Genomic DNA, 13,294 nt, shown 5'->3' on the forward strand with positions numbered 1-13,294 from the left:
ATTACGGGGAATTGAGTTAATTCAATGCACGTTTCCGCCGCAAAGTAGCGTCAAGTAGCTGGTAGCCAAAGGGTTAAATTTTACCAATAAAGGTAAAAAAAAATAAAACAACAAAGTATAATTGATAGCATTTGCCTGATGATCTGGGGGGAAAAATGCCAATAATCAGATTACTACCTAGCAGATAATTTAGAAACTAGGAGAGTATTTTTTGTGTCACGAGTGGTGTTTCTCTATATTATCTTGGTTGTCTGTATGCTTATTTCTTCTACCAGGGGTTTGGCTCCTTTGTGATAGGTACTAGGTAATAGATATTCATTGAGTGAATGTGGATTTTTTTCCCTGTTGATGTCATTGGTTTTGTGAAATTTTTTCTTGGAATTCTTCAGATACAAGAGCTATGCTAAAAAGCGCTAATCAATTTCTCAAAGAATTGACTAAGTTCTCAGTAAATTTTTGTTGAACTTAACTGACATTTTTGTAAGATTGTTATAATTAGCCCCAATAGTTTGGTTATTCTTTCTGTTTATATAAATTGGTCGAACCACTTTATCACCATATATATATATATATATATATATATATATATATATATATATATATATATATAAAATATGAATCATTATATATATATAATGAATCATACACACACTCTGGCTCATGTTAATAGAATACATGGGAATGGCCTCTTCCAAATACTAATGTCAAAGGCCCTGGATGTTGTTAAGTTTCTGATTCTTATTTTTTCCACTTCAAGTTCTAAAGTGGTTAGTGCCCGTAAAAGGTCCAATTACCTGGCTCCCAATGGAATGAACGGATTTCTTTGATGAATTTTTTAAAAGAGTACGTGTACTGCACCAACACTGTAATAGGTATGAAATGGTTTCCTGTGGTTTTTTATTTCCATTTCCCTAAAGATGAATCATGTAGAGCAGTGTTTCCCAACCTTCTCTCATGATGAGAATCACCTGGTGGAGTTGTTAAAACACAGATTCCTGAATCCCAACTAAGAAGTGCTAAACTAGAATTTTTGGGAACATATAGGTAAAATTGTATACTTAACTAGTGCTCTAACACAGATGTTATATACAGAGCACTAAGTTAGGTATGCAATTTTACCTATATGTTCTCAAAAATTCTAGTTTAGCACTTCTTAGTTGGGATTCAGGAATCTGTGTTTTAACAACTCCACCAGGTGATTCTCATCATGAGAGAAGGTTGGGAAACACTGATGTAGAGCATCTTTTCATGTGCTTATTGGTCATTTGTATATTTTCTTTGATAAAATGTGTATTCAAAACTTTTGCCCATTTTTGATTGAGTTGTGAGAGCTCTTTGTACATTCCGGACACAAGTCTTTTGCCAGAAATATGGTTTGAAAAAAAAAAAAAAAAGTACATGTAAAATATTACAGAAATATGCCGAAACCGGTTTGGCTCAGTGGATGGAGCATCAGCCTGCGGACTGAAATGTCCGTTTCATTCCGGTTAAGGGCATGTACCTTGGTTGCGGGCACATCCCCAATAGGGGGGTGTGCAAGAGGCAGCTGATCGATGATTCTCTCTCATCGATGTTTCTAACTATCCCTCTCTCTTCCTCTCTGTAAAAAATCAGTAAAATATATTTTAAAAAAAATAAAATAAAATTTTACAGAAATAGAAAAGGCAGCATTTAAGAAATGTTGGTATTTAATTATTTTTCAGGAATTCATTGAATTTATTGAATTCCTGAAAAATAATTAAATAACATTTCTTAAATGCTGCCTTTTCTATTTGTGTAAAATTTTATTTTATTTTTTTAAAAATATATTTAATTACCTCAAATGGTTTTTAGAGTACTTTGGATGTTATGGAAGGAGAGCTAGAAATATGAAATTGTTATGACTGAACTCTGAAATTAATCTTCCTCAATTTGCATCACTTGCTATAATTTGCTTGGCTGTCTCCTTTTTTTAGAGCACATGTGTCAAACACAAGGCCCGCGGGCCAAATCCAGCCCGCCAGGCCTTGCAATGTGGCCCGCACCGCGCTGTCATCACTGCACTCCGCTGTCAGTTTATGACTGTTCAGTAAACCATTCGGCCTGCGATTTAGGCTGGATTTTAGATTTTGGCCCCTTCTCTGATTGAGTTTGACACCCCTACTTTAGAGAGTCAATGAAGGTTTTAGAGTCTATGAAAGTTTTACCATGAAAACCAAAACGGTACAGATTCACCTCATTCTTTCCACCTTGATACAAAATGAGAAATTACAAATGAAATAGTGTGCAAAAAAAGAGAATTTAAAAGACAGAGACTCGGAAATAGAAAAGCACTTAGAGATTAGAGAGACAGACAACAATGGAAAGTTATAATAAATCCTTTGAAATAACAGCTTTTCTGGTCTTAATTATATTAACAGCCCTTATAAATTATAGTCAATTCCATATAAACTATAGTCAATTCCATATAAACCTTAACTGCCTTTAAATTTCATGCGCTTTCAAAGAAAAAAGAACAACCGTTTAGGAAAGGTTAACTTTTCTCTAGCATTCTTTAGAAGCTTTTTCCTACTTTCTAAATTATCTGCTAGGACAGTCTTCAATAACTGTTCGGAATAAGGATAAAATAGGGAAGGGTAGTTTTCAGACAGTGAGGACTGAGTCCAAAGCATTATGTCACTGTGGGCAGGGGCTGGTGCCCATGTTCAGATAAAGTTATAAATTGTTCAGAAGAAAATACAGCACCGCACTACCTACTTGGGCCCAACAATGCACACAGAGGTCAAACTTTGTATTTCTTTGCATTACACTTGAGAATAAACAGTAATCCATTGTAGTGTGTATGTTCATGCAAAAAAGACATGACCCCAAACTCGTGGCATTTCTTAATTCCTTGCTTTTTTTTACTAAAGAAATGTATGAAAACGCTACCTTGAACTGTTTTTCCAGTCTTGTCTTTCCTCCTACGCCTGGTATGAGGATGCTGTTTACATAGCTATGCAGTTGATTTGAAGATACTTCAGTCTCTTTTCCAAGAATGGCTTCCAACAAGGCATCATGGATGAAAATGTACTGCTCCTGACAGGCACAATATAGGGCAGTCACTGAGCGGGGCCGCTAAGGGGTGGCCACCTGTACCCCATCCCTAACATCCACCTTGGAGGAGCTCTTCCCCTCGCAGGGACCTCCCCCTGGATTTCTCCAAGCATTTACCCCTCTCTGGTTTGCCCCATACTTGCTTATCCACTGTAACTCAGTTTAGGGTAAGACTGTGCTGAGCGTAGTTCTATCCTCCCTACCATGCCCCAAACGACAGGTTCAATGTAGCACGCAATGGAGAAATGGGAGTTCAGTGAAGGACTTCAGAACCATTCTTTCACATCCTATCCATCTATTTCCCACTTTCCACAGCCCTAGTTACCACTGTGTTGGTTACATCAGTGCTTGTGTAGTTGCTGAGCATTCCACATTTAATTCCATCCACACAGGAATGGAAAACGGGAACCCCAAGAATGGCATCACGGCCAGGACCCCTTCTTCTACAAACCGGTGAATTTTTTCAGGCCCCGAGAGAATGAATCTGTCCTCTCCATCCTGTTCCCGCCCGGAGCCCGCAGCCACTTACCTCCGTCTGGACGAGGTAGTTGCGCTGCGTCCTGATGTGCTTCAGGAAGCCCAGGACGTTCACTGTGCTTTTGTCTTTGATCTGCTGCAGCATGCTGTCGATCACGATGTAGGTGCCCGTCCTGCCCACGCCGGCGCTGGAAGAGAGGAGACACTCAGTGGGACCTCTTGCATTCCCGTGTCAGGAAGTGCGATGGGAAAATTACCACCTCACGCTCCAACGAGCACAGAACCGCCCTGTTGTTTAGACACGTTACTCATCCTGATGGCATCCAAACAGTCTCTGAGGACAGGCCCCACTTCTTGAGTCTCGATGGGGACACAGCCTGCCTTCCCACCACAGGAGCCTCAAGCAGTGGTGACCTGGCTTTCTCGGCCTCCCCGGCGGTCAGCCCCACAGCTGCCGCAGCAGGACAGGGAGTGTCCCTTGCTGGTTCGGCCTGTGCCTGGTTCCCCAACGTTCCCCGTTATTCTGGGGGTGCCCACTGTCCTTTCAGTAAATCCCCTTTCTGCCCAATGCTCCCTGCCAGTATTAGAAAGCTCCAATTTAAAGGGGTGCTTTCCTTTAATAAGCCAGGTACAGTGTAAGAATGTCAACATCCAAAAAATCTGGCCTCCTCTCCACATTTTTTTTGTTGTTGTTGTTTGTTAAAAATGGGAAGATCTAAGCCCTGTGTACTGAGTAGCAAGTACTAGGGTACTCCTTTAAGCAGTACCCACAGCCGGTCCCCATCTCACACTAGTGTGTGACCCCCCCAAGCCCTCGATAGCCATTCATCTCTATTGTAGTGATTTCTAACTTGGGTAGCAAACATTCGAGTTCTCGTGGGATTTTAAACAGAAGATGTGCTCCAATTTCTGCAAAGGACCTTGCAGAGCATGAGAACAGCTCAAACAAGTACTAAGAAAATGCTGTGCAGCGAGGAATGTAAATCCCAGTGTAAGCAACATCTGCCTGAATACCAAAGTAAAAAAAAAGGCCAAGAATACAATTACAAACAAAACTCAGCAAGAGCACCTTCTCAACAACCAACGAAGGCCGTTTAAGGAAGTGCAGGAGAGAGAATGGGCTTCCCCAGTGCTTTTGAAAAGCTTAAGAAGCACATATATAAACTCAAGTTTTGAAAATATAATCCTTTCATACACTGTAATTACTTCATGGAACTCACAAGAAAAGCCGTAGACAGAAACTCAAAATCTCCAGGGTGGGAAGCTGTAAAATTGTGTTTAAGGTCAGATTTTTACATATGAGCAGCCTGCAGCTTCCCTATACATAATGGAGATTTTATTAATTCAATCATGTTACACAAATCAAAGTTTGTAAGAGTAGATTTTGTTTTAACCTTAAAATAAGCAGCAGATGTTTTCTTAATACTGTGGGAATATCTCATGTAACAGTTCTTACTGGTCCCCGTCTTCGACGAAGACTCAGTTTCTAAATCAAACAGCAGCAGGACCACAGCGGTCCGGATTCCCGAGTGCACAGCCCGCTCTGCCCACCGCGCAGGGCGTCCAGGAGGAGGAAGGAAGCCAGGCCTACCTGCAGTGCACCAGCACCGGGCCCATCTCCGGCATGCGGGCGGCCGAGGACCTCCGCACGAAGGTCAGGACGGGGAGGGCGTACTCGGGGACCCCCATGTCAGGCCACTGCGTGTAGTGGTACTGGATCACCACCCTCTCGTTCTGGCGGCTCTTGGGATTTCCCTTCTGGCCCTAGAGAAAGGTGAACACAGACAACTTTACACTGAGTGTGAGCATGCTGGGTAACGGGCCTCTGGCCTCGTCCGCCCCAGCTGCTGCTCCTGGCCCGGTTATTTCCTCTCTGTGACATCTTCCGTAAATGGAGACATTTTTCCCAGCTGGGCAAGAAGTATCAGACATCCCTTAGGAGAAAGAATGGTTTAGGATGGTACCAAGAATGAATGCTTACAATCCGTTTTTTGGACTTAAAACCATACAAAGCACTTTGTAATTTGCCACGGCCTCATTGCTGACTTCCTGCCCTGCCTCCAGAGGCCTCCTCGTGCCTTGCTTTCCGCTGACATGGCCACGACCTCCACTTTTGCTCCACGCCCAGGGGGACCTTCAGGAGCTCAAGTGCGGGTGGATGCTGAGTGACAACTGAGTCTCAATCTCTATAAATTTATCATTTTATAAATTAACTAGAGGCCTGGTGCACAAAAATTCATGCCCTCTGGTGGGTCCCTCAGCCCGGCCTACGCCCTCTTGTAGTCTGGGAACCCTCAGGGGATGTCCAACTGACAGTTTAGGCCTGCTCACCAGCCAGCACTATCCCCCGGGGGGGTGGGCCTAAGCCACAGTCTGGCTTCCCTCTGTGGGCAGCGACTGGGCAGGCTGTGGCTGGCCCTGCCCCAACTCGCCCTGCTGCCATCACAGGTGGCCTCCCTCTGTGGGAGGCAGCCCCGGCAGGCCAATCGGGGGACGGTGACATCCCCTCCCTCTGCCTGCTGGCACCTGCCTTGGCTGGCCTGGCCCCACCTGCTCGCTGACCCCTCCCTTCCGCTCTTTGGTCAATTTGCATATCACCCTTTTATTATATAGGATTTTTTAGAGTACTTTTCCTTTAAGCGGCTGAACTTTTTACATTTTAACTACTTTAGATAAAAAATTTCCCCAAACACATTACTTACTATGATACTGCTTTTCTTATATACCTCTAAAAACTAAAAAAAAAAAAAAAAAAATGAACAAAACAAACAGGTTTGCTGGCTCAAGGTCATTACTAAATCAGCACTGCAGCCTGCGGGGTGCATGGCCCTGTGCTACAACCCCCTCCCCCACAATGGCTCTGATTTCTTAATTCTTCTGAGAACTCTCATTTTTAATTACTACTTTATCCTCTTATCAGTGAGCAAAACATCTGAAGTTCTTATGTACGTCTTCCTCTGACTTACGCTGTTCCTAAAATTAAGAGCGAGTGGGCCACGTTTAAATTCCGGAGGGGTTTCCTTGAGTAATGGGCTTTGCAAGTATAAATGAACTGCTGGCTTGCACCGGCTCAGTTCTAGCAGAGAGAACACAGATAACGCGGTGCTGCTGACTTTTATATACTCGGCCATTCTTGGGGGGAAAACTAAATGAAGAAAGGACTCCATAACCTTGGGCCCCAGATGGTCTTCAGAGCAACTGAAACTGTAAATAATCATTTGAATAAATGAATTCTTCTGGAGTAAGGGGGCTACAGGTCTATTACATTCTCAACGATGCCCAAGACTCAAAAAATAAATTGGTCAAGAACCACTGCTACAAACAGCCAATACTCCGAGTCTCCACAGAGTAACTGGTCCACATTCTCCATGGGCATCGGCCCAGAGGACCAGCACTGCTGTCCTGATCGGAGTCTCGCTGTGGAGTTTGAACGCCCCGAGACTCACACCCCGGGGAAAGGGTGCCCTCAGGGTATCTGTTCCTCTTGCCCACCCTCCGCCGGGCAAACCAGAGTGAGCGGGTCTCTCCACTCCAGCCCTCTGACCACTGCTGCCGCTGGCCCTTTCTGAGGGGGATACGTGTTATGTAGCATTTGTTTTCCACACTTATTAGTAGCATCCTGTAGGCTTAGTGCTCCTTGAAACCTGTCAGAAAATTGGAATTAAAAAGCTAACGCAAGCTCTGGCCGGACTGGCTCAGTGGCTGGAGTGTCAGCCATGGACTGAAGGAGCCTGGGTTGGCTTCCGGTCCAGGGCATGTGCCGGCTGCAGGCTCAGTCCCCAGCCCTGCTGGGGGACAGGTGTGGGAGGCAACTGATATGTCTCTCTCCCATTGATGTTTCTATCTCTTCCCTTCCCTCCCACTCTTTCTGGTGAGGATTAACAACAAAAGCAAAGCAAAACAAAAGCTAACACAGATGCTGATGTATCTGACGTAGCTACCAAAACCTAAGAGGGCCTTTTCTGAAATGAAGCTTTCTTCAGAAAGAGGTTAAAGAACTCAGGCCAGTGAAACCCTATTCTGTGCTTTGCCAACATCTTCCACACCACACAGTGGTGACAGTCAAAGAGTTGTGAATAACATGCTTTAAAATACTCCCAAAAACCCAAACTGGCTATGAGCACTGGCCTTGGTCGTGCGGTCATTTCTGTGCAAGTTTATAAAGAGCCGCCCGGCAGCCCCCTCCCCCGCCGCCTTGATACCTTCTTCACTTTGGCGTTTCTGACTGAGAAACGGCGGACGGTGTAGCAGGCGTGGACTTTTGTGCTCTTCAGTGTGACAATAATGTTTCCATACTCCTCACTGTTCTCTGTCGGCCAATACTGATCACATTTTCGCTGCAGAAAAAAAAAAAAGAGTTGTAAATGGCATATGCCATTTTTGCCACAATTGTACTGTTGATAATGTAACTTCAAGAGACAGCGTTGAAGTGCAGGTAGTAGTACCGCATGCAGCGACAGAAAAGGAACTCACGGGCTGCAAGCCACGGGCCGGCAGGACCTCTGAAGAGGTTCCTCTCGGACAAGATCACTAGAGAAACCATCATCTTTCATTCAACACATGACGTACTACCAAGTGGACTCAAGAAGAGCTGTGCATGCTGCACGGTGAGCAGCGTGGGAGGGATAAAGGAGCTGGAGGAAGGCGCGGCTGCATGCACTGCTGGGGCTGCCCGAGGCCACCCGGGGACTCCGGCAGCCAAAGCGGAGCTGCGGTGATCCGAGCACCGAGCCAGCAGCTTAGCGCTCATCCCAGCGCTCATCCCAGCACCATCGGCTGGGAGTTCATCACCTAACGCGCCAGGACACGGACCATCACCTTGCAAAAGGTTCCTGTAAAGGCAACCCGGTGCTAAGGCGGTCTCCTCACTGCCCCGTCTGAACTGTTACTGGTTCTCTGGCTGCACTGCTTTTCCCATTCCCCTGCTTCTGTTCTCTCCCCGCAACATGTGGCCGCCCTCCTGTCCGTGTGCAACCCTCCTCCTCACTCACTGTTCAAATCTCACTTCAGATACTGGTTTCCTTACACAATGTCTGTGCGAGAAGACACAGCCGTTCGTTTCCAGCATTCTTGTTTACCTGCCCCAACACCTCTCCTCTTGTTTCCCAGGTGTCCCGTGCCTACCACCCTGCACCAGAGAACGGCCAGGGGAGGGCAGGGATGCTACTGTTCCTCTAACCCCATGCCTGGTCAAGACCCTCTGCCCCCTCCCCCCCCCAACCCCCTCACACAGCAGGTGCTCCATAAACACGGTTTTTGAACAAGGATATATGATTAAGAGGCTCTTACTCTTCCTTTTTCCACAAGGTTTGTAATCATGATGATGATTCCAGTGTTTTGTTCCCAAATCATCCTCCAGAAATCTTCAAACGTGGACTTCAAAGGTCCCTGGGTGGCGATGTAGGCTTTTGCTTTGTTGTAACCCTGCGAAGACGACACAGCACAAAGTCAGACGCAGGCGGTGTCACAGAGCAGCTACCTCAGGTGCCAGCCACGCAGGACAGGCTGTGCTGCTAGTGAAGGCTCTGGACACCATCACACACCCCGAACCCTCCAATGGTCAGAAACAGGCATTAAAAACAGTTGGACTTACATCGACATAGTTTGCATTAATGTAGTCGCTGTGCTTAGAGTCTTTTCCCGGTAGAGGTCTTAACTTCACCCTGCTGTGATCATCTGCAGAGGACAAGGAAACAGAAGAGCAAACCAAAATGTACATTCTGGAAGCAGCAGCATTCTGAAGCACAAAACAAGCCAAAAGGTTCTGTGGTCTCTCCCAGAACACCCGTGAAATCTTCTGTCAGAAGAACAAACATGAAAAGACCCAGCATCTGAACCTCATGGAAAAAACTCAACCTCATGTTCTGACCTGTGAGCGCCCCGCAATGCGGACTGAGGTCCTTGTTAGTTCACCTAACCTGCTGCAAGTTGCAACCCTCCAAAACGTCCTTGTCCTACACTTGAAAACCAACTTCCGAGGCCTTTGATTAACCCTTGCCCCCACTCCCTCCCCATTACTACAAACATGAAAAAGTGATTGTTAGGAAACACAACAAAGTTTTTGGGTAATGGGCATTCTTAAATGCATGGCTCAGACCCACGTTCTGGAAACGATCTCTTTTTTAAAAGAATGTACTTAGGAATGCTTTTGATTTTAATGAATCTATTGCATTTTTTTACTGTGCTAATTTTTAAAAGTTCTCAGGTACTGTTGAATTAGCCATCCAAGGCTAGTTCAGAAAGAAACCCAATGAATGGATTAGCCCAGACTCTGACTGTATCAAGCACCTTTTGAAAGCTGTCTACCTTCAGGGAACTGTGAATTGCTTGTTCTGACAAACTCAGATTACAGTTGACATGAACAGGGCTGCCTGATAGAAATAGGCCCCGAATGAAAAATTTCAATAAGGATACAAATTGTTCTGGGTTCTTAGCATTATATTGTCAATTATTTCTCAGAGGGACAAATAAAAAAATCCTTCAAGTGGCAATTTCACATTTAATTAATAAGGTAATAGAATGGTTTAGCAGATCAATGCAGGAGCTGGCGTGCTGGCACCCACATTTACCTTAAAAGTTGTGATGCTTTGTGAGAATGTTGTTTTTTCAGCACATTCAAGGTCAAACTTTACTTGTTCCATGACATTCCCTTGCTACTACTCTCTGCTATGCAGAGGTATTAACATAGGGGTAGACCAAGCTGGTAAGTGATATGCCCAGAACCTGGCCAAATGGCCAGGCGAACACCGAAACCCAGCTCTCTAAACTCAAGACAGTGGAACCGCATGTGATTTAATTTGAGCAAATAAAATCACAATGGACCTGTGAAAGTATAACCACATCTAACTGGAGACTGTGGTTTTCCAGCAAAACCAGGACCCTTACTCACGTTATACAGAAATTGCTTTGATTTCCTCCCTTTGCTTTGGTACATATGTTTAGCCAAGACAGTGAGGTCATTGGAAGTAAAGATAGCTGTGGTGGAGAGCAGTCATATGAGCTATAAATCCTCACAATCTCAGCACAATGAGCCTTGACTGGACTGTCCAACAAATACTACCAGAGCCAATTCGCTCAAGGATGGAGAGAAAAAAAAAAGTTTGACCCTTCTTCCTTATTCTTGTTTACCTGCTCCTTCTCTCAGATAACTGAAACAGATGCTCTTTATAAAAAAAAAAAAAAAAAAAAAAAAAAAAATGACTTGTAGTTCTTTTAAATCTTTACCTAGAGGAAGAAGTAAAACTACTTTCATAGATAACACAATCTTGTATTTAGAAATTCTAAGGAATACACACAAAAATAACTATTAGAACTAATAAAATAGTTCAACCACAGTTTTAAGACACCAAATAAACATACAAAAATAAACTCTTTCTATATATTCAGTGAACAATCTGAACATAAAATTAAGTAGACAATCCCATTCATAACAGCATGAAAAAGAATAAAATATCCAGCAATATATTGCATAAAAATGTAGCACCTTTAAAATGCAGACTATAAAACATTGTTGAAAGAAATAAAAGATGACCTAAGTAAATGGAAAGACATCATATCTTAATGAATTGAAAGACTATTGTTAAGATGGCAGTGCTTCCCAAATTAATCTACAGATTTGATACAATCTATATCCAAATCCCAGCTATGCTTTTTCTTACAGCAATAAACAAGCTGATCCTTTAGCCAATTCACATGGAAACACAAGGGGCCCAGATTAGCTGGGGAAAAAATCTTGAACAAAGTTGGGAGACTCATGACCTAGCTATTGCATTCCTAAGTGTAATCCCAAGAGAATTAAAGACATATGTCTACTCAAAACCATATATACAAATGTTTCTAGCAGCATTATCATAATAAAAATAATACAAATGTCCATTAAATGATAAATGAATAAGCAAAACATGGTATATCTATAGCACAGGCTGTAGGGGTGTCGAACTCAATCAGAGAAGGGGCCAAAATCTAAAATCCAGCCTAAATCTCGGGCCGAATGGTTTACTGAACAGTCATAAACTGACAATGTCATAAACTGACAGCGGAGTGCAGTGATGACAGCGCGGTGCGGGCCACATTGCAAGGCCTGGCGGGTTGGATTTGGCCCGAGGGCCTTGTGTTTGACATTTGGCCCGCGGGCCTTGTGTTATTTTTAAGAAGGACTTAAATACTGATACAGCTACAACACGGATAAATCTTAAAAACATCATGCTATGTAGAAGAAGCCAGGCACAGAGGGCTACATGTTGTCTGATTGCCTTTATATAAAATGTCAACATAGGCAAACCCATAGAGACAGAAAGTTGGTACATGGTTTCTAGGGATTAAGGGGGAATTAAGGGGGAAAGGTATGAACTGGGCATGGCTGGGTAATGGGTGCTAAGAATGTTCTATCCCTAGATAGCGGTGATGGTCGCACAACTCTGACTCCACTAAAAAAGCATTGGAAAGTAAACTCGCTCTAAATGGGTGAATTTAATGGTATGTGAATTATATCTCACTGAAGTATTACAGGCTCCAGCACTGTTCAAATTTAAGTGGTCCAATTTAAGTGCACTATTACATAAAACTCTATAATCCATTCCTTACCATCATGTGTGTTCACCATAAACATCTGTGCTCCTGCCCTTAATAGCACAGTATATATTATCTGCCAGTGACCCAAGCACAGACATCTACGAAAAGTGGCAATCTGGCCACTGAATTGTCCTAGCCGGTTTGGCTCAGTGGATAGAGTGTCGGCCTGCGGATTGAAGGATCTCAGGTTTGATTCCAGTCAAGGGCACATGCCGAATTGCAGGCTCAATCTCCAGTGGGGGGGGCATGCAGGAGGCAGCTGATCAATGATTCTCTCTCAGCACTGATGTTTCTATCTCCCTCTCCCTTCCTTTCTGAAATCAATAAAAATATATTAAAAAAAAAAAAAAAAAAAAGAACACTTATTTGAGTCTGGGATCTTCAGGATACTCTTGACCCCGGAAATACGTTGGATAGGACTAAACACGTGGGTCACAAGGACTGGAGGCTCACACCTTAGGGCAGAGACCAATCGCCTTGTCTTAGAAAGACGGCTTTGCAAGTCAACTTACTTGATTCAATTTCAGAATTTTTATTTGTATTAAAAGATTTGGCTCTAACTGGTTAAAACAATGTCAAGATAGCCACAATTTTTGGTTTCACACATGGAATCACATGTGAAAACAGTGAAGCTCAGAGCATTTCCTTTTAATCATCTTATTATTAAGATTAATGAAAGAGATCCTACAGCTTAATGGAAGACTAAGGGGGCAGAAAATGTCCCCATCTCTTCCCGGGTCCCGTTGAAGGCGGGCGAACGACAGATAACAGGGTAGTTCTTTGCTGGCACCCTGATTCTGACTGCCTGGCTTTCAGCTTAGACCCGGTATGAAGATTTAATCTCCCTGCAGTTGAAGGGAGCTGGAAGTGGATTACTCACATGCTAAAATGTTGATGTATCTGTTTTTGTGCTTGTTGTCGGGATGATTGGAATGTTCTGCGGTGATGTTCATGTCAGCCGTACAGCGTTGGACTTCCTAGTGAAGAAAGCACAAGATTTCAGGGTTTTAGACACACTGAGCAACAAGCACAAAGCGTTCTCTCAGTCCCGAGGCACTGTCACTGCCACCTCCCCAAACAACTTCAGAAATAATCAGTTCCTAACAAAGGTAGGCATTCATATCTTGTGAACAAGATAAAAGGATTTCATTCTTTACTAACTCATCAATCA

General features: G+C 43.7%; 1 protein-coding gene across 4 annotated transcripts in view; it reads right to left on the reverse strand.

Moving 5' to 3' along the window:
* PTPRG (protein tyrosine phosphatase receptor type G) overlaps nt 1-13,294 on the reverse strand; it is a 640,445-nt gene that overhangs the window by 21,222 nt on the left and 605,929 nt on the right. For all 4 annotated transcript variants that reach the window (XM_084902696.1, XM_084902695.1, XM_084902698.1 and 1 more), the window contains 7 exons: nt 13,004-13,100; nt 9,146-9,228; nt 8,842-8,976; nt 7,755-7,889; nt 5,144-5,316; nt 3,605-3,740; nt 2,911-3,057 (listed from right to left, as the gene is read on the reverse strand). In XM_084902696.1, coding sequence (XP_084758822.1) covers nt 2,911-3,057; nt 3,605-3,740; nt 5,144-5,316; nt 7,755-7,889; nt 8,842-8,976; nt 9,146-9,228; nt 13,004-13,100 — 906 coding nt within the window. The remainder of the gene's footprint in view (nt 1-2,910; nt 3,058-3,604; nt 3,741-5,143; nt 5,317-7,754; nt 7,890-8,841; nt 8,977-9,145; nt 9,229-13,003; nt 13,101-13,294) is intronic.

The sequence above is a fragment of the Pipistrellus hanaki genome (genome assembly GCF_964339955.1).
Source record: "Pipistrellus hanaki genome assembly, chromosome: 13".
Taxonomy (NCBI): domain Eukaryota; kingdom Metazoa; phylum Chordata; class Mammalia; order Chiroptera; family Vespertilionidae; genus Pipistrellus; species Pipistrellus hanaki.